General features: G+C 44.9%; 1 protein-coding gene across 3 annotated transcripts in view; it reads left to right on the plus strand.

The window, feature by feature from the left end:
- The window catches only part of st6galnac3 (ST6 (alpha-N-acetyl-neuraminyl-2,3-beta-galactosyl-1,3)-N-acetylgalactosaminide alpha-2,6-sialyltransferase 3), a 307,564-nt gene that overhangs the window by 275,137 nt on the left and 10,456 nt on the right, over positions 1–21,971 (plus strand). For 2 of the 3 annotated variants that reach the window (XM_048538730.2, XM_048538731.2), the window contains one exon: positions 15,350–15,457. The exons of the other annotated variant lie outside the window; for it this stretch is intronic. In XM_048538730.2, the coding sequence (XP_048394687.1) occupies positions 15,350–15,457 (108 nt within the window). The remainder of the gene's footprint in view (positions 1–15,349; positions 15,458–21,971) is intronic. 3 annotated transcript variants of the gene reach the window in all.

The raw sequence follows: 21,971 nt of genomic DNA on the forward strand, positions 1-21,971 counted from the left end.
ATGTTTACTAAGAGAATAAAGGCACAAAATCCACAGCTCTGAACAAACAAAATAACCTTTTCTGTACAAAGTTAGAACAGTAGAATAATCTGCAATATATGTACAAGTTATATTCTAACATCCAGAATTAACATGAAGTAAATACGGGTAGCAAACAAACTGGTCAAACACATCACAGAGCTCATCAAATAGTAGCCATGTGCAGCATAGATACCACAGATTTCTTAACAACCTCCCCAGTCATTACTGAAACTGTGGGTCATCAAATCGCAGTTAAATTTTACAAAACGTTACATTTCTTAACTTTTCCAGACCTGGCTTCAGAATTTCCTCTGAAGCCCCTTAGTCATGGATTGCTTCAGTGATTGCTCAGATGCTGATAATTCAATTTTTCACGTGGAACAGCATTCTGCTGGACTCCTGAGAGTACACTCCAACACTTACTTACCAACATAATTCAAGGCCTTTCACTGACAGCTAGCTTAAGATAGCTGGCGCTGCCCCTGGATTTCTCAGTGTTTTCAGATTTCTCAGATAAACCAAGCAAGTGCTGCTTTTAGGCTTCTTTTACCTCCATTCTAAGCTGCACCAAACTATTAATGTATCTCAGGACTGATCTCTAGCTCCGAATGCCTCAGAAATCTCTCAGGACTTTTTTGAGCCCTGAGTGCTCAGAGCTGCTATGGCAGCATTCTTTTCAGGATGCAGCCCCTTATCCAAGCTGGACACCACCTAATTCCTGAACCTATTGTGTGGTTAATGCTTCTCAGCATCCCTGCTCCTGTAGTCTTACTTTTTGGCCAGTCTCCCTTCACAGACTCCTCTTTCCCACTGGTACACTCCTAGTGACACACATCACTGGGCCTGTGAACAGCTGAAGAGAATGGATAGAGCATGTGCAGCCTGTCACTGTGTCGCTTCCACTGTGCTGGAAATGGTGGCCTACCAGGAAATAGAGTTCTTGCCGGAGCTCAACATAGGATAGAGTCATAGAGTCTTTGAGATGTACAACACGGAAAGCAGTCCCTTTTGACCAAATTGTCCTTGCTAACCAGATATCCAAAACTAATCTAATCCAGATTTTTTTTTGGCCCATATCTAAACTCTTCCTATTCACATACCCATCTTGATGCCTTTTAAATGTTGTAATTGTACCAGCCTCCACCACTTATTCTGTCAGGATATTCCACCCACTGCATGAAAAAGTTCCCCCTTAGACCCATTTTAAATCTTACCCCGTCTCACCCTTAAGCCTAGGTTTAACGTATGATGAACGGCTAAGGATCCTGGGATTGTAGTCATTGGAGTTTAGAAGGTTGAGGGGAGATCTAATAGAAGCTTACAAGATAATGTATGGTTTAGAAGGGGTGGACACTGGGAAGATGTTTCCGTTAGGCGGGGAGACTAGGACCCGTGGGCACAGCCTTAAAATTAGAGGGGGTAAATTTGAAACGGAAAAGAGACGACATTTCTTCAGCCAGGGAGTGCTGGGCCTGTGAAATTCAATGCCACGGAGCGCAGTGGAGGCCGGGACGTTAGATGTCTTCAAGGCAGAGATCGACAAATTCTTGATCTCACAAGGAATCAAGGGTTACGGGGAGAGTGCAGGGAAGTGCAGTTGAAATGCCCATCAGCCATGATTAAATGGCGTAGCGGACTTGATGGGCCAAATGGCCTTACTTCCACTCCTATGTCTTATGGGCTTATGGAACCCCTACCATGGGAAAAAGACTTTGGCTATTCACCCTATCCATGCCCCTTATGATTTTATAAACCCCTTCAACATCACCTCTCACCTTCCGATGCTCCAGGGAAAATAGCCCCAGCCTATTCAGCCTCTCCCTGTAGCTCAAACCCTCCAACCCTGGCAACATCATTGGAAACTTTTTCTGAACCCTTTCAAGTTTAACAACATCTTTCCTATAGCAGGGAGACCAGAATTGCACACTGTATTTCAAAAGTTGCCTAACGAACATCCTATTCAGCTGCAACATGACCTCCCAACTCCCAAACTCGACGCACTGACCAAGTGTGCCAAATGCCTTCTTCAATATTCAGTCTACTTGCGACTCCACTTTCGAGGAACGCTGAACCTGCACGCCAATGTCTCTTCGACAACAAAATGTGAGGCTGGATGAACATAGCAGGCCAAGCAGCATCTCAGGAGCACAAAAGCTGACGTTTCGGGCCTAGACCCTTCATCAGAGAGGGGGATGGGGTGAGGGTTCTGGAATAAATAGGGAGACAGGGGGAGGCGGACTGAAGATGGAGAGAAAAGAAGATAGGTGGAGAGAGTATAGGTGGGGAGGTAGGGAGGGGATAGGTCAGTCCAGGGAAGATGGACAGGTCAAGGAGGTGGGATGAGGTTAGTAGGTAGATGGGGGTGTGGCTTGGGGTGGGAGGAAGGGATGAGTGAGAGGAAGAACAGGTTAGGGAGGCAGAGACAGGTTGGACTGGTTTTGGGATGCAGTGGGTGGAGGGGAAGAGCTGGGCTGGTTGAGTGGTGCAGTGGGGGGAGGGGACGAACTGGGCTGGTTTAGGGATGCAGTTGGGGAAGGGGAGATTTTGAAACTGGTGAAGTCCACATTGATACCATTAGGCTGCAGGGTTCCCAGGCGGAATATGAGTTGCTGTTCCTGCAACCTTCAGGTGGCATCATTGTGGCACTGCAGGAGGCCCATGACGGACATGTCATCTAAAGAATGGGAGGGGGAGTGGAAATGGTTTGCGACTGGGAGGTGCAGTTGTTTGTTGCGAACTGGGCGGAGGTGTTCTGCAAAGCGGTCTCCAAGCCTCCGCTTGGTTTCCCCAATGTAGAGGAAGCCACACCGGGTACAGTGGATGCAGTATACCACATTGGCAGATGTGCAGGTGAACCTCTGCTTAATGTGGAATGTCATCTTGGGGCCTGGGATGGGGGTGAGGGGGGAGGTGTGGGGGCAAGTGTAGCGTTTCCTGCGGTTGCAGGGGAAGGTGCCGGGTGTGGTGGGGTTGGAGGGCAGTGTGGAGCAAACAAGGGAGTCATGGAGAGAGTGGTCTCTCCGGAAAGCAGACAGGGGTGGGGATGGAAAAATCTCTTGGGTGGTGGGATCGGATTGTAGATGGCGGAAGTGTCGGAGGATGATGCGTCGTATCCGGAGGTTGGTGGGGTGGTGTGTGAGAACGAGGGGGATCCTCTTTGGGCGGTTGTGGCGGGGGCGGGGTGTGAGGGACATGTTGCGGGAAATACGGGAGACGCGGTCGAGGGCGTTCTCGATCACTGTGGGGGGAAAGTTGCGGTCCTGGAAGAACTTGGACATCTGGGATGTGCGGGAGTGGAATGTCTTATTGTGGGAGCAGATGCGGTGGAGGCGGAGGAATTGGGAATAGGGGATGGAATTTTTGCAGGAGGGTGGGTGGGAGGAGGTGTACTCTAGGTAGCTGTGGGAGTCAGTGGGCTTGAAATGGACATCAGTTACAAGCTGGTTGCCTGAGATGGAGACTGAGAGGTCCAGGAAGGTGAGGGATGTGCTGGAGATGGCCCAGGTGAACTGAAGGTTGGGGTGAAAGGTGTTGGTGAAGTGGATGAACTGTTCGAGCTCCTCTGGGGAGCAAGAGGCGGCACCGATACAGTCATCAATGTACCGGAGGAAGAGGTGGGGTTTGGGGCCTGTGTAGGTGCGGAAGAGGGACTGTTCCACGTAACCTACAAAGAGGCAGGCATAGCTGGTGCCCATGGCCACCCCCTTAGTCTGTAGGAAGTGGGAGGAGTCAAAAGAGAAGTTGTTGAGGGTGAGGACGAGTTCGGCTAGGCGGATGAGGGTGTCGGTGGAGGGGGCCTGGTCGGGCCTGCGGGACAGGAAGAAGCGGAGGGCCTTGAGGCCATCTGCATGCGGAATGCAGGTGTATAGGGACTGGACGTCCATGGTGAAGATGAGGTGTTGGGGGCCAGGGAATTGGAAGTCCTGGAGGAGGTAGAGGGCGTGGGTGGTGTCACGGACATAGGTAGGGAGTTCCTGGACCAAAGGGGAGAAGATGGAGTCCAGATAGGTGGAGATGAGTTCAGTGGGGCAGGAGCAGGCTGAGACGATGGGTCGACCAGGGCAGGCAGGTTTGTGGATTTTGGGAAGGAGGTCTCTTCGTTCAGCAACACTCTGCAGGAATGTACCATGAAGTGTATAAGTCACATTTCATATCATAAAACAAGAAACAATTCTGCTTATTCTTTGACTATGAGCTGTGGTTTGATTAAGTATCTGTGAAAGAGAGAATACACTCAAGACATTCTAAAATGCCATCAATCTTAGTCTGTAGAGAAGCTCAGCAGCCAATCCAAGCGTGACAAGCACCCACAAGCAGCAGCAGCTGGAAGATTTGCTTTAGGCATAAGTATTGGTCATTTCTTCCCCACATAAGATTTGTCATATTTACTTGAATGGGCAGATGGGATCTTCTTACTGCAAATGATCCTGTTACCCCAGTCCTCACTGTACTGGATTACAGTCTGCCAACAGCTCAACCTCAGAATTTTCCTTCTCAAAGAAACCTGTGGACCCCCTCCCCTGCAATCAGTTTCCTGAACACAGCAACCACTTCCAACCTCTCCCTTTCTCTAAGATACTCATCAAGACCCGGCTGCTGAAATCGTAAAGTGAAAAGGAGGGATGGGAAGATGGTGGCCTCATGAGAATGGATTAGTGATCAATGCCCAGACTAAAACTCTCAAGACAGCGGTTCTTGAGAGAACCTTCTTCATTCTCTTCTTGAGCCAGAGGGTGGTAAATCTATGGAATTCACTGCCTCAGAAGGCTGTGAAGGCCAGGTGAGTGAGTACATTTAAGACTGAGATAGATGGGTTCTTAATTATGTTGGGGATCAAGGGTTATGGGGTCAAAGTGGGAGAATGGGGTTGAGGAACTTATCAGCCATGATTGAAGAGCGGAGCAGACCCAGTGGGCCGAATGGCCTAATTTCTGCTCCTATGTCTTATCGTCTTATGGTTCAAATCCCACTGTGGCAGCCGGTCGGATTTAAATTCAATCAATTAAAATAAAAACCAGTCACCATGACAACAACTATCATTAACTGTTGTTGAAAGCCCATGAGGTTCACCAATGTCCTTTAAGAAGGCAATGTGCCATCCTTACCTGGTCCAGCCAATATATCACTCCAAAACCATGGCAATGCAGTGACTCTTAACAGCCTTCTAAAATGTCTTAGCCTCAGTTCAGGGGCAACTAGGGATGGGCAACAAATGTTGGCCTTGCCAATGACACCGACATGCCGTGAGAGGATAAAGATTGGACTAATGTGACTGACCCAGCTCTTTGAAACAGCTGCCTAATTCATCCCTTTCCCTGAAGCCCTGGTGATTCACCACCTCAAATATTTATCCAATTCACATTTGAATGTCAGTAATGAGTCTGCTTTTACCATCCAGGCAGGCCATACAGCCAGACTGTAAGAATTTCTCCTCAACTCAGCTTAAATTTGTTTTAGAACATAGAACATAGAACATAGAACAGTACAGCACAGCACAGAACAGGCCCTTCAGCCCACGATGTTGTGCTGACCATTGATCCTCATGTATGCACCCTCAAATTTCTGTGACCATATGCATGTCCAGCAGTCTCTTAAATGTCCCTAATGACCTTGCTTCCACAACTGCTGCTGGCAACGCATTCCCTGCTCTCACAACTCTCTGTGTAAAGAACACGCCTCTGACATCCCTTCTATACTTTCCTCTAACCAGCTTAAAACTATGACCCCTCGTGTTAGCCATTTCTGCCCTGGGAAATAGTCTCTGGCTATCAACTCTATCTATGCCTCTCATTATCTTGTATACCTCAATTAGGTCCCCTCTCCTCCTCCTTTTCTCTAATGAAAGAAGTCTGAGCTCAGTCAACCTCTCTTCATAAGATAAGCCCTCCAGTCCAGGCAGCATCCTGGTAAACCTCCTCTGAACCCTCTCCAAAGCATCCACATCTTTCCTATAATAGGGCGACCAGAACTGGACGCAGTATTCCAAGTGCGGTCTAACGAAAGCTTTATAGAGCTGCAACAAGATCTCACGACTCTTAAACTCAATCCCCCTGTTAATGAAAGCCAAAACACCATATGCTTTCTTAACAACCCTGTCCACTTGGGTGGCCATTTTAAGGGATCTATGTATCTGCACACCAAGATCTCTCTGTTCCTCCACGCTGCCAAGAATCCTATCCTTAATCCTGTACTCAGCTTTCAAATTCGACCTTCCAAAATGCATCACCACGCATTTATAATTAATTGAAATTTTGTTACTGATCATTCTGTGACTAAAAACATTTGTCTTTATTTATTGAATTAATCAAAAGCAAAGATCATTTTGACCACCTCTATGAAATTGCGCCACAACCTTTTCAGCTTGAATGGCAAGGGCCCACATTTCTCCGGAGCCATGATGTACCAGATGTCCCTTAACCCTGGTACCATCCTGTGAAGCCCTCTGCTTTCTCACAAAGCAGTTGATATTCTTCCTAAACTATAGCGGCCAGAGTTGGCCACAGGCCTCTGGCTTGGGCCTAACCAGAAGGATAATCCAGTAAAACAGGCAAACGACACGCTCTGATCTGACACATCTTGTTTACCTCAAAATGATAGACCAGCACATTCGTTTGCAAGTATCACTAAGTTTGTTTTACTGACGTTTCACTCTGAGTAAGTGGTGATTGGATCCAGGTGGATCTTATTGACCATGAGATCCTTGATTGAAGTTGTTAACCTGGGTCAATCTAGCTGTCCAATGTAAACAGGGGATTAGTAACTTCTCAATTCAGGGGACTGACTGAGCAGGCTAGTCACAGCCAGTGTACTGTACACAAATAAATAGAGGGTGACTTGGTGACAGGATACTGGCCTCTGCGCAGCTATTTCAGGGTAACAAATGTTTTATGTAATGTTATACCTAAACCTCTTTGTTTTTTTGGCACAGAACCACAAAAGGGCTGGCACGATGAGATGAATGGCTTCCTTTTGTGCCAAAACAATTTTGGGCGGCACGGTGGCTCAGTGGTTAGCACTGCAGCTTCACAGCGCCAGGGACCCAGGTTCGATTCCAGCCTCGGGTAACTGTCTGTGTGGAGTTTGCACATTCTCCCCGTGTCTGCGTGGGTTTTCTCCAGGTGCTCCGGTTTCTTCCCACAGTCCAAAGAATTTCAGGCTAGGTGGATTGGCCATGCTAAATTGCCCGTAGTGTTCAGGGGTGTGTGGGTTATAGGGGGATGGGTCTCGGTGGGATGCTGTGGACTTGAAGGACCTGTTTCCACACTGTAGGGAATCTAATCTGATTCTGTGATAAGACTTAAAGCAGGATTAGGCCATTCGGCACTTTGAGCTTGTACTGATAGCCAAGAACTTTACAGTGATCTTTCAATCATGCTTTTCAACCTGCCCCGCCTTTCCCAGAAATTCTTTGACTCCTGTCGGTATTTTCACAGTGATGTCCTCACCCAGCTCAGTCCAAGTAATCTTTTAAATGCAAAAGCCAACTCCCACAATAAAATATATTTTTTTTTGCTGTTGTTTGTGCTTTCCTATAAAAAGCTATCAATCAGCAGAGTCCATTGATGGACCCATGAGAAAGTGTTTCCAGTGAAATAGATTACTTCAATCTTCAACATATTCTATGGCTTTTAACAAGTTATTTGTATTTATACAGTGTTTTTAATGTAATAACACATCACAGGTTGCTGCATGAGAACATTAAAAAGGAAAATATGACACTAAATCAGTCCTCAAAGTGCTTCATAAAGATGAGGATCCTATATGTCTTTTTTCTTAACATCTATCTAAGCCTGTCATTATCACTTTCAAGGCTTTGTACAGAGACAGCACAAAAATGTCTATTCTTGCAATTAAATGCAAAATGGTAAGGTGAGAGTGACTGCCCTTGATATCAAGGTACCATCAAGGAGCCCGAGCAAAACTGGAGTCATTGGGAACCAAGGGGAAATCTCTCCGGTAGTTGGAGTCATGCCAAACACAAAGCAAAATGGCGGTGCGAGTTGGAGTCATTCATCTCAGCTTCAGGACAGTTCTACAGCTCTGCAGGAGTTCCGCAGAGTAGCGTCCTTGGCCCTTTCATCTTCAAATGCTTGATGACTGGCCTTCGCTCCTTTGTAATGCGGAGAGGCTCGCTGATGATTGCACGATGTTCAGTACCATTCATGACTCCTCAGCCGCTGAAGGTGCCAATGACCATATGTAATAAAACCTGGACAATATCCAGGCTGGGCTGACAAATGGCCAGTAACTTACAAACCACACAAACACTAAGCAATGGCTGTCTCCAAAAAGACAGCTTCTATCACCCTTCGAGATTCACTGGCATTGCCATTATTACAGATTCACCCACTATCACCATCAAGGTGACAACGATTGTTCAGAAACTGAACTGAACCAGCCTTTGACCTTCTCTTGTAGTCACAGTATTTATGTTGCGAGTCTAGTTGAGTATCTCATAGATTGTAACCGTCAGGATGTTGATAGTGAGGGATTCAAAATTCCAGGACTGTGGATAGATTGTCTTTGACTGAGGTGGCCATTGCCTCACATTTATGGGGCATATGTGTTACTTGCCACATGTAATGAGGTCAGAAACTGAGTGAACCCTGGCAGAAATAAAACTGGGCAACTGTGAGCAGGTTATTGCAAAGCAATGATAACACTGTTGATGATGCCTTCCAGCACTTTACTGATGATTGACAGTAGACTGATGGGGCAGTATTTGGAGGGGCTGGATTCATCCTGAGTTTTCCTATGCAGGGCACACCTGGGCAGCTTTCCACATTAATGGTGTTGTTGCTGTACTGGAATAACTTGGTAAGTGGAGCAGCAAGTTCTGAAACATGAGTCTTCAGTATTATTGTCAGAATGTTGTCAGGGCCATTAACCTGTTAGAATACTCCCCACTTGTCTGGATGCAAAAACATAAACGAAGCTTGATACCATTCTAAAGCTGCCCATAAATATCCATTTCCTCCACCACTGATGCTCAGTAGCAGCAGCATGTACTATCTACAAGATGCACTGCAGAACGTTACCAAAGATCGTCACTTAGCACCTTCCAAACTTATGATCATTTCCATCTCGAAGGACAAGGGCAGCAGATACATAAGATTCCCACCATCTGCAAGTTCCCCTCCAAACCACTCACCATCTTGGCTTGGAAATATGTTGCTGTTCCTTGACTGTTGCTGGGTCAAAATCTTCAAACTCCCATCCTAATAGCACTCAGGCTGTTCCTGCATTCTCAGACTGCAAAGGTTCAAGAAGTCAATTCACCAACAGGCCAACCAGATATCCATGATTGAATATGAAAAAAAACACAAAGTTTATACCCTCGCTGTTGTTCCTACCAAAACCATATCATCCATCTCCTGTGTAAAATTTCTTTCCCTCCATATCCTCCTGCCCTATTGATACACTCAGTAAGGTTTACTGTACCTTTGAGTTGAGTGCAAATTATGCCTTACATGCTTAAGTTCAGATCAATATTTTATGTCCGAAAGAAGAGAATACTTCCGTAGATTTCTTCTAGTCTGAAAAAGTCCTCTTTCCCATTCATCTCTACTTTCTGTCCCTTTACCAATTCTACACACATGCTGTCATGGCCAATATAATCCTGTGGACTTTAATTTTGTCGAATGGCTTTAATCTCAATACTTTCAAAAAGGCCTTTGAAAGGCTATATGTACAGCATTGATTGAACAATCCTCATTAACTCCTTTGATAACATCAGAAAAGAAATAAACTAAGTTATCTGTACACTACTGGCTTTTAACAAATCCATAATTTCAGACATTTGGCTGAAGACTTTGCTGTTGACTCTGAGTCAATTCCTCTATTCTGAGTGAATCAAAAGCACTTTAAATCTGGAAGCTGTTATTGCTGTAATTTAGAACAGGAATGAGAGAAGGAAGGAATTCTATAGTTATGGGATTGTCAGAAATACTGGGATAGATTATGAAAGCTGACGTTTCGGGTCTGGACCCTACTTCTGAAAAGGGCCCTGACCCGAAACGTCAGCCTTCCTGCTCCTCTGATGCTGCTTGGCCTGCTGTGTTCCTCCAGCTCTACACCGTGTTATCTCAGATTCTCCGGCATCAGCAGTTCCTACTGTCGCTGGGATAGATTATTAGCTCTTAATGCTTCATGAGATTGTAGGCATCTCACTGCAGCTCCCAAAAGGGTGGAAGGGCATTTTCCATCTCCCAGTCTGTGAACAACCAGAACAAACATGAGAAATGGAAAATGACTAAACACACGCAACAAACACTTGTTTCAGTATCGGAAACCTCCTTTATGCTACAGTGTTAGTTGTCCGTTAACAAAGCCTATTAATCTTAAACAAACCGAGAGTGGGGCATTAAAATAGGATCAGAAGTTGAATCTTGGGCCGGTACCCTTCTTCAGACATTAACTTTCCTCTGATGCTGCCTGGCCTGTTGGGTTCCTCCAGCTTCACACTGTGTTATCTCTGACTTCAGCATCTGCAGCCCTTACTATCTCTCAGGAGTTGAGTCTGTTCAGTTTGATCCTGATTGATCTTCAGTCTCAACATCACCTTTCCACTTGCTCTCCATAACCCTTGATTCCCCAAGAGAGCAAAAATCTAGTGCTCTTCTATATATTGAATGATGTGAGGCCACTTTCGGAATATTACGTGTATATGACATTGATTAGGCCACATTTCGAAGACTGTGTTCAAATCTGGTCTCCCTGCTATAGGAAATTTGTTGTGAAATTTGAAAGGAGTCTGAAAAGATATACAGGGATGTTGCTGGATTTGGAGGTTTTGAAATATAGAGAAAGGCTGTTTAAATTGAATTGAATCATTTATTGTCACACATATTCAGTGTAAAAATACAGTGAAACATGTGCACCTTGGCCGTGCATTCATTGCCCTATTCACATTAACTTAGAATAAAATTGAAAAAACAATAAATTAAGAGAGTCCAACTTTCTTTACCACTGCCGCAGACCTGCCCAAGGCTTTCTGGCCCCCACCATGCTTCTGCTGAGGGGTAACCTTGTAGAGATTTATAAAATCGTCAGGGATATGGTCTTTTCTCCAGGATAGGGGAGTCCAAAACCATAGGGCATAGGTTTAAGATAAGAGGGGAAAGATTTAAAAGTTTGCAGATGACACTAAGATTGGTGGAGTAGCATTTGATGAAGGGGTCTGTTGGAGAATGTAGCAGGATATAGATAAATTGGAGAGTTGGGTGGAGAAATGGCAGATGGAGTTCAATCCAGGCAAATACGAGGTGTTGCATTTTGGAAGATCCAATTCAAGAGCGAACTATAAGGTAAATGGAAAAGCCCTGGAGAAAATTGATGCACAGAGAGATCTGGGTGTTCAGGTCCATTGTACCCTGAACGTGGCAATGCAGGTGGATAGAGTGGTCAAGAAGGCATATGGCATGCTTTCATTCATCGGACGGAGTATTGAATACAAGAGTTGGCAGGTCATGTTACAGTTGTATAGGACTTTGGTTCAATCACATTTAGAATATTGTGTACAGTTCTGGTCACCACATTACCAAAAGGATGTGGATGCTTTGGAGAGGGTGCTGAGGAGGTTCACCAGGATGTTGCCTGGTATGGAGGGTCTAGCTATGAAGAGAGGTTGAGTAGATTAGGATTATTTTCATTAAAAAGATGAAGGTTGGGGGAGCACCTGATGGAGGTCTACAAAATCATGAGGGATATAGACAAGGTGGATAGCAAGAAGCTTTTTCCCCTTTTCCAAAGGGCCTGTTCCTGTGCAGCAATTTCCTTTGTTCTTTGTTCTTTGCTCTTTGGACCTAAAGAGTGGGGGAGTCAATTACTAAGGGTCATGAGTTCAAGGTGAGAGTTCAAGGGGAAAAGTTTAAAGGAGATATGTGTGGAAAGTTCTTTATGCAGAGGGTGGTGGGTGTCTGGAACACGTTGCCAGTGAAGGTGGTAGAGGCAGGCATGATAGTATCATTTAAGATGTATCTCAACAGATACATGAATGGACAGGGAGCAGAGGGATACAGATCTTTGGAAAAAAGGTGATCAGTGATAATGGGAACTGCAGATGCTAGAGAATCCAAGATAACAAAGTGTGGAGCTGGATGAACACAGCAGGCCAAGCAGCATCTCTGGAGCACAAAAGCTGACGTTTCCGGCCTAGACCCTTCATCAGAGAGCCTCTCTGATGAAGAGTCTAGGCCCGAAACGTCAGCTTTTGTGCTTCAGAAATGCTGCTTGGCCTGCTGTGTTCATCCAGCTCCACACTTTGTTATCTTGGGGGAAAAGTGACAGGTTTAGATAGAGGATCTGGATCAGCACAGGCTTAGAGGGCCAAAGGGCCTGTTCCTGTGCAGCAATTTCCTTTGTTCTTTGTTCTTTGCTCTTTGGACCTAAAGAGGCAACTTTTTCAAGCAGAAGGTGGCGCGTGTAAGGAATGAGCTGCCAGAAGACGTTGTGGAGCCTGGTACAATTACAACATTTAAAAGGTATTTGGACGAGCACATGAATAGGAAGGTTTTAGAAGGGTATAGGCCAAATGTTGGCAAATGGGGCTGGATTAATTTAGGATATCTGATCAGCATGGATAAGTCAGACAGAAGGGTCTGTTCCCATGCTGTACATCTCTATGACTCTGGAGTAGAGTTTCAAAGATTCACAACCCTTTGAGTGAAGACACTTCACCTCATTTGTATCCAAAATAATTAACCTTATGGGGGGGAGGCAATGACCTAGTGGTATTATCACTGGAATGATAACACAGACCCAGGTAAAGTTCTGGGGATCCAGGTCTTAATCCTGCCATAGCAGATGATAGAAATTGAATTCAATAAAGATTTGGAAATAAGAGTCTGATGATGACTATGAATCCATTGTCACCTGTGTGACTCCAGTCCCATAGCAATGTAGTTGACTCTTAACTGCCCTCTGGGCAATTAGGGTGGGCAATAAATGCTGCCTGGCCAGTGATGCAGCATCCTATAATGAATAAAAGAAATAGTATAAGCACTATGTTTTCGGGTCACCAGCCCCTATGAGTGTTGAACATCTTTCAGATCTTGTTTATTTCAATGAGGCCACCTTTCCAGCCTCTGAATCCCAAACAATATTGACCCAATTTTCACAGCCTCTCACCATGAGACAAAGCTCTCACCCCAGGACACAACCTCATGAATGCGCACTATACCAATTTATATATTTACATCCTTAAGGAGATGACAAGCACATAGTACTCCAGGCGTAGTCATACCAAAGACCTATACAATGTCAAATTCAAACACCATTTAACATGAATCAGTCGCGTTACTCATTTTCTACCTTATGTCTGGCGTGATGCAATTCAGCATGTTGTATCATTTTTAAAAATAATTCAAATGTACTTGAACTCATGCATTGATTTTCCAGCCTAAAGGTGATTTAGGGCATGGTAAAAATGAGATATTCGACAGGACTTGTCAGCATCTCTGAAACATTTATGGAAATGATTTGAATTCTGCTCCCTGGGTGTAAAACAGGATTTCTTGCTGAAGCAAGCTTTGAGGGTGATAATAGTAACTCCTGACATGAAACTGGTGGTTTACACTCTGAAGGGTGCTGGTAGTTCTCATCGATAGCTACAAAATGTCACTGAATCCCAAGAGTATCACTCAGCACAAATTCCTTTGTTTAAAGGAAAGAAATGCCCCTTTCCCATGCGTTGGCTATTCCATGTTCCTTCACAGGTATAGAATCAGAATTTCCACAGTGCGGAAACAGGCCATTCGGCCCATTGAGTTCACACTGGCCATCTGAGGAGCATCCCATACAGATCCAACTCCTACCCTACCCCTGTAACCCTACCTAACCCACACATTATTGGCCCCTATGGGGCAATTTAGCTGCGCTGAGGATGTTACTGAACACGTAACAAAACGTCTGCAGAACAACAAACCAACTCAACACCCACAACGCGAGCTACAGATCTACTCCAAAACCTAGGAGACTTCTTTCTGTGTCTTGTTCCCAGCTCTAAGCTGGTCAGTTCCCAGTCACACAGTTATTGGCAGGGAAAAGGCTTTAGTCATGGATAAGTCATCACTAATCCATAGACCTCAGCTGCATCTGTACACAGTACCTCTTAGATCATATCTGTCTGCAGCCACTTCAATTTCTGTTCATTCCAACCAGCAGTTTACACAATGCTTGCCACAAGTGTGAGGTTACTTGCTTTTCAAAGCCTACACAAATCCTTTTATAGAGTCATTAAAGCATGAAGTCATGCAGCATGGAAACAGACCCTTCAGTCCAACTTGTCCATACTGACCAAGTTTCCCAAACTAAACTAGTACCATTTCCCTGTGTTTGGCCCATATTCCTCTAAATCTTCCCTATTCATGCACTTATCTAAAGGCCTTTTAAATGCCGTAACTGTACCTGCATCCAGCGCTTCCTCTGGCAGCTCATTCTACATTTGAACCATACTCTGTGTCAACAAATTGCCCCTTTTCTATGTTACCATACGAGGTATTGAAAAGCTGAACCAGGGCCGAGGAGCCAGATCGCCTACTCTCACTCCTATTTCTTATGTTCTTTTGTTCTAGGTACTATGGTAATGTCTATCTCTGGGCCAGGAGGCCTAGGGTCAAGTCTCAGATCAGACTGAAAGGGCTCCTGTGTTCTGAGTCATATTTGCTCCGTGAGGTTGTCATAATATATTTGAAAATTTGATTAAAGATATCAGCCATTGTCTGGATACTCTCGACAGAGATAATATTATGGTCCCATCTAGAGATATTATGATGGCAGTGTCTAGTTTATTAATGTCTCAATTAGATCAACCCTTAAGTTGAAGTCAAGGGAATAGAAATCTGCTGAATGCAGCCTGTGTTCAGCCTGGAGACTAGTCTAGTTTGGGTCCAGTGCTGCTTGGTTGTAAAAAGACTAGTGTATCCTTGCTGAGGTGAAATGCCCAGAGCTGGGCGTAGCATAGGGGATGGGTTCAAACCCGATCTCTGCACAGCTATAAGAGACTTCCACAGCTCTGAGGCCGTGTGTGTGTGTGTGTGTGTGTGTGTGTGTGTGTGTGTGTGTGTGTGTGTGTGTGTGTGTGTGTGTGTGTGTGTGTGTTTGTGTGTGTGTGTGTGTGTGTGTGTGTGTGTGTTTCTTAAACATTATCCTGAGTGCACTGCAGCCTGTAAACTGACAGATGCTGTAAACTCAAGATAAATAATTCAAACAGCTTGACAAAAGCTGTGACATTTTCTGTCGCCCACCTGAGAGTACTTTGTGAAGTGAGTTGAAGATATGCTAACACTCGATCATTTTAAAATGTTCTGTCCTGTTCTTGCTCTGACAGGGCACAGTCAGGTACGTACCTGAGCACTGGCTGGTTCACACTCCTTCTTGCCATGGATGTCTGCCATAAAATCCATATCTTTGGGATGATTAATGATACCTACTGCAGGTAAGATGAGTCGGGGGAGGGGGAGCAGGGGGCAGACACAGGTCCTTCGGTTCAACTCATCCATGCTGACCAAGTTTCCCCAAACTAAACTAGTCCTACATGTCTGTGTTTGTTTCATATCTCTCTAAACATTTCCTATCCCTATACCTGTCCAAATGTCATATATCCCAAAACAAAAACCAAAAGAACTGCAGATGTTGTCAATCAGAGACAAAAATAGAAGTTACTGGAAAAGCTCAGCAGTTGTGGCAGTATCTGTGGAAAGAAATCAGAGTTAACGTTTCATGCCCAGTGACCCTTCCTCAGAACTGTTCCAGCGCAATGTTCAGGGAATGCTGCTCTGTCAGAGGTACCATCTTCCCAGCCCAATGGTAAAACCAAGTGCCTCCTTGAGGTAGCTTAGAGATTTCTTGGCCCAATTGTGAAAGCAGAATGACATCTATCCCTCAATCAATATTTTAAGAGATTAAAATGAAAACAAAGAACTGCACCTGTTGGAAATCTGAAACAAGAACAGAAATTTCTGGAGAAACTCAGTGGGTCTGGCACCATCTGTAGAGAGCGAAATAGTTGTTGTGTTTGGTTGGCTCGCCGAGCTGGTTCATTGTTTTTCCACAGACGTTTCATTACCTGCTGGGTAACATCATCAGTGCTGCCTCCCATGAAGTGCCGTTGTGTTTTCCCACCAGGTATTAAAACTCTGGAGTTCGTTGACTGGATTACCTCATTTCTGGCTTTCCTTCGCAGGGGAGTGTATGTGGAGTATAGCTGTATGTGTTTAACAATGGCTTTCTTAGTGGAGAACCAGGCTTCTAGGAATTCCCATGCCTGTCGCTGCTTTGCATGTCCCAGGATCTTGGTGTGGTCCCAGCCAGATTGATGGTTCTCCTTATCCATGTGGATAGAGATGAGTGAGTAATGGTCATGTCTTTTTGCAGCCAATTGATGTCTGTATACACTTGTCGTCAATTCCCTTCTTGTTTGTCCAATGGAGTGTTTATCACGGTGTCTGCAGGGAATCTTATAGATGATATTGGTCCTGTCCATAGTGGGTAGTGGGTCTTTGGTTCGGGTGAGCATTTGTTGTAGGGTTGATGTGGGTTTGTGTGCAACTCTGATGCCCAGTGGTTGGAGGAGTCTTGTGGTCAGCCCATGTGTGTTCCTGATATAAGGTAGCGTGATGAGTGTGTTGGGGCGTGTAGTATCTTCCTGGTGTCGCGCATGTACTGGGCATCTTCTGACCCAGTTTTTCGGATATCCATTATCCTTGAGCACCTGGAAGGGGTACTCTTCTTCCTCTCAGTGTAGCTCTGTGCTGCTGCAGTGTGTTGTTGCCTGTTTAAATAATGTTCTCACGCAACTTCACTTGTGCGTGTTTGGATGGCTGCTGACCAATATGCTGTAGACCCTTTGCTTACTAAGATCTGCCTGTACCACTCGTAAACAAAGCTTTTCAGTGTATTTCAGTACATGTAACAATCAATCAATAAACAAGATCATCCGTGCCGGGAGGGCAGGGGTTGGAGTAGGAGACGCCCATAGTGATTATACTGGCTTTGAGTCAATCTGGATCTAGATGTAATGATGAAAATGATATGCATGGCACCCTTTCTGACCTGAGGATGTCCCAGCCTATTCAACATCGGTAAAGTGAAGCCACTCTGACTGGGTGTGTGGGAGCCAATTGACAGCGTAACAAAATTGACAAAATTCTAACAGGACTAGACAGGGTAAAAATGCAGGAGGGAGGAGACCAACGCCAGATATCACAGTTTAAGGATACAGGGATGGCCAATTAGGATTGAGAGGGGATATTTCTTCAGCCAAAGAGTGGTGAGCCAATGGAGTTTGTTACCACAGGAAGCGGCTAAGGTAAACACATTGAAGATTTTCACAAAGCAGTTTGATCTGGTTCTTCGCGCTAAAGGGATGAAAGGGTATGTGGAGAAAGTAGGAACTGGGGACTGAGTTAGATGGTCAGCCATGATTATATTGAATGGTGAAGCAGGCTCAAAGGGCTGAATGGCCTACACCTACTCCAACTTTCTATTGCTCGGTGATGTGCAACAAGTTATTAGCAACAGCAGTATTTTAACTGCCGATTTTTGTGAGATTGGAGAGGGATAAATATAGGCCCAAGCATTGGAGCAACATGCCCTTGCTCTTCTTCAGGAAAAAAATACCCATGGAATATTTAACTGGGTGGGATATCAGGGCATTGCTTCAATGTTACAGACAATAACTTCTGAATGAGACATTACAGAGGATTTTACTATCCTTGTTGTCAAATCCAAGGCATCACCCCTCCCTGTCTTTGTGACTCGCTCCACTCTAAAATTACACAAGATCCTCTAATTCTAGATATTTTCCCAATCAACCTGCTCAGGGATGTTGTTACACGCTACTGGGGCAGGTGGGCCTTGAACCCCAACATTGTCAGCCGTGCCTTCAGCTGGCTCAGGCCTAATCTCTCGTCTTCCCATCCTGATTTCTTCGCCTCCCATCTATCCCCCTCTAAGATGCTCCCTAATGCTAACTGAGGTTACCATGAATTCTCCTTCTCAACCTTGCCCCTTGGCATAGTGGTGTTGTCACTAGACTGTTAATCCTAAAGCTCAGCTAATTCTCTGGGGATCTGAGTTCAAATCCCACCAGGGCAGATGGTGAAATGTGAACACTATAACAAGTCTGGAATTGTGGATCTCCTAAAGATCGGGGCTCAGTGGTTAGCACAGCTGCCTCACAGCATCAGGGACACAGGTTTGATTCCACCCTTGGGCAACTGTCTGTGTTTTCACATTCTCCCTGTGTCCATGTGAGTTTCCTCTGGGTACTCTAGTTTCCTCCCACAGTCTGAAGATGTGCAGGTTAGGTGGATTGGCCATGCTGAATCTCCTGTAGTGTTCAGGGATATGTAGCTTAGGTGGGTTATAGGGGGATGGATTTGGGTGGGATGCTCCAAGGGTTGGTGTGGACTTTTGAGCTAAATGGCCTGACTCCACACTGTAGGGATTCTATGATTTTATTATCTATGACCATGGTCGACTGTTGGAAAAACCCATCTTGTTGGGATAGCATGGTGGCTCAGTGATTGGCACTGCTGCCTCAGAGCTCCAGGGACCCGGATTCAATTCCAACCTTGGGTGGCTTCTGTGTGGAGTTTGCACAGTCTCCCTGTGTCTGTGTGGGTTTCCTCCGAGTGCTCTGGTTTCCTCCCACAGTCCAGCAATGTGCAGATTAGATGGACTGGCCGTAATAAAACACCCATTGTGTCCAGGGATGTGTAGCCTGGGTGGATTAGCCATTTGAAATGCAGGGTTACAGGAATAGATGGGGGGGGGGTGAGTCTGGGTGGGATGCTCTATGGAGAGTCACTATGGACTTGTTGGGCCAAATGACCTGTTTCTACACTGTAGAGATTGTGTGATTCTTGCCTGAGGTTAAGCCCTCTTTTAAGACAACAGCCCTATGCTCCTCTGAGATAATGGAAACGTTACCTTTAATATCTAACTCTTGCCAGTCTTTCAGGACATTTGTCTCAATGCTTCGTTATATGACTCCATGTCAAATTTAGGCTAACCCTCTGAAGCACTGTTTTAAAAGCACTATTTAAATGCAAGTTGTTGCTCCTACTAGCATGAGTGGAAAATGTTGCAATTACAGCAATTGTTGGAAAAAAGTCTGGCCTGAAAAGACACGCTTGCTGGAAATGCAGGCGTACAGGAACTGAAGCATCATAATTAAACATCAGCACCCATTATGATCAATTTTAGAAATGACACGGATATTGCCAGTGAACTGTATGGTGTCCTGATATTGCAGATTATTATATGCCAAATGAAATGATAACAAGCACATTTATTTGTTCTCAAGATCAGTATTAAGGTGCTGGGTTATTTGAACATTTTGCTCACTTCCTTTAAGCACGTAAACAATGAAAAAGAACATGAATTACTTGAGAACAGGAAGACCTGCATTTATGCAATGCCTCTCTCAGCTTCCAGGTGTTTGTGGCTTTTCCAGCCAATGCATTATTCAGCTGGAATGGAGATCCTGTTGTAATGTAAGAAATGTGGCAGCCAATGTGGGCACAGGAGATCCCACAAATAGCAATGTGATAAAGTCCAAATAATCTGTTTTAATGCTGTTGATTGAGGGATAAATCCAGGCCAGGAAGGATAATCATGCTCTTTTTTGAGAAAGTCATTGGATCATTATCTGTAAGGACATGAAAATTTTCAGTTTTAACACCTCACTTGAGAGACAGCATCCAACTTTGCAGCACTCCCTCAACACAACCTATAGTTTGCACTCAGATCCTTAGAATGAGGCTTGAGCTGGCAACCTTCTGACTGAGCATTCTACTGAAAGAGCCAAAAGCTAGACAGACTTCCACCCTAGATAACAAAGTGTGGAGCTGGATGAACACAGCAGGCCAAGCAGCATCTTAGGAGCAAGATGCTGCTTGGCCAGCTGTGTTCATCCAGCTCCACACTTTGTTATCTCGGATTCTCCAGCATCTGCAGTTCCCATTATCTCACACTTCCACCCTAGCCAGATTTGTATTTTTGAGCAGGTTTAATTCAGATGAGGATTGTTTTATGACTAATTCCCTTTCTCTGCCAATATTTCTCTCTTGTTTTATGAAGGTTTTAACTCCTTCTCGGAGATTTTTAAATCTCTCGCGGGACACGGCTGGTCCACCATTATTACCCATCCTTAGTTGGCCCTTGACAAGGAGATAGTGAGCTGCCTCCTTGAACTGCCGCAGTCTATATGCTGTTGGTAGACCCACAATGCCATTAGGAAAGGAATTCCAAAGTTTTGACCCAGCGTCAGTGGGTCAGGATGACGACTCTTTGCTCCAAGTCAGGATGATGTGTATTTTCTTAAATTCACTCACAGGATGTAGGAGCCACTGGCTAGGCCAACATTTAATGCCTATTCCTAATTGACCAGAGGGCTGTTAAGTGTCAACTTGGTTCTGGAGTCACATGTAAACCAGACCAGATAAGGATGGCAGATTTCCTTCCCTAAAGGATGACAGTGAACCAAATGGGTTTTCCTGACAATCCGCGTTGATTTTGTTGACCTCATTATATCCATAAGTCTGGATTTTTTAATTGAATTCAGATTTCACCATCTGCCAGGGCAGGATTTGAACCCAGAACATCAGTAATACCATTAGGTCTTCTCCCTCCCCAAAGTGCATCTCCTAACTCTTGTTCCACAGTCACAATTTATTAGCAGACAAGAGATACCCTAATGCTGATAATGAAGAGAGACTGAGGAAACCATCACTTTTACTATGCCTGAGTAATGGTTCTGAAATATACAAACCACTGCTGAATGTTTGAGTAACAGTGCATTGCAATAGCGCTGACTGTCCTAACTCACAGCCACATTCACACTTGTTCATTTGGTGCCAATGGAAATGTTTTCAGGAGCAGGAACACTGCTCACTCTGGGATCACAAGCCACTACCATCACCTTGTCTGAGACCTTGAAAGCCTCTTGCTCTGTGAGCCATTGGCTTGACCTACTGCTGCACTGAGAGACACCTAAAGAACAACAAGCAAAGGTTTAGTGATATTATCGCTGACCTGTTAATCCTGAGACCGAGATAACGTTCTGCAAACCTGGGCTCGAATCCTGCCATGGTAGATGATGGAATTTGAATGCAATTAAAGAATACAGAGTTCAGGAGTCTAATGTTGACCATGAATCCATGACTGATTTTTGGGGGGAAACCCCATCTGGTTCATTAAAGGAAGGGAAGGAAACTGCCATCCTTACCTGATCTGTCTAGCATATGTCACAAGACCCACAGCAATGTGGTTCACTCTTAACTGCCCTCTGGGTAATTAAGGATGGGCAATAAATGCTGGCCCAGTCAGTGATATCCTCATCCTACGAATGAACGAAAAATAAAGCATGAGTGGAGTACCACTGGAGTAGTGCTGTATGCCCCTGGAGTGAGTCAGGAGACATGTTATTGTTTGAGTTTTGCACCTTTACAACTACTTACATCAAATATTATGAGCATTAAGCTCGGAGTTAAAATGCATCAGTCAGCCTTTATTCCTTTCGTTAAAGATTCCCTTGTTAAAGTTTAGCTGATGGTGGTTGTACGGGGATTTGCTTCCGGTGTCTTCAATCTTGAGTCAGGAGAGACTGAGCTCAACACAGTCCCTCACATCCCCACCCTCCCCCTCCCCCAGGGGTCTACGAGTCTCGCACAGTGCTGTGAGATCGCCCAGTTGAGCAAGGTGCTCTCCTTTAGATAGGAGGCTACACTGAGGGTGAGAAAAGAATGTAATTTCTTGCTGATTGTGGGCAGTACAGTGCCCATGAAATGCCCTCTCTTGGTTTGCTACCCTGTGAAGCTGTTTAAGGTTGTTTCTGTCCTTGTGGAGTTTGTTATTCTAACTCTCTTTCTGAGAGGTCTGATAATGCACGATGTTGGGGATAGAATTGCTTATGAGATAAATGTTTGTGAGACTCATCTCCCAGT

This window comes from Stegostoma tigrinum, chromosome 8, assembly GCF_030684315.1.
Source record: "Stegostoma tigrinum isolate sSteTig4 chromosome 8, sSteTig4.hap1, whole genome shotgun sequence".
Classification (NCBI taxonomy): Eukaryota; Metazoa; Chordata; class Chondrichthyes; order Orectolobiformes; family Stegostomatidae; genus Stegostoma; species Stegostoma tigrinum.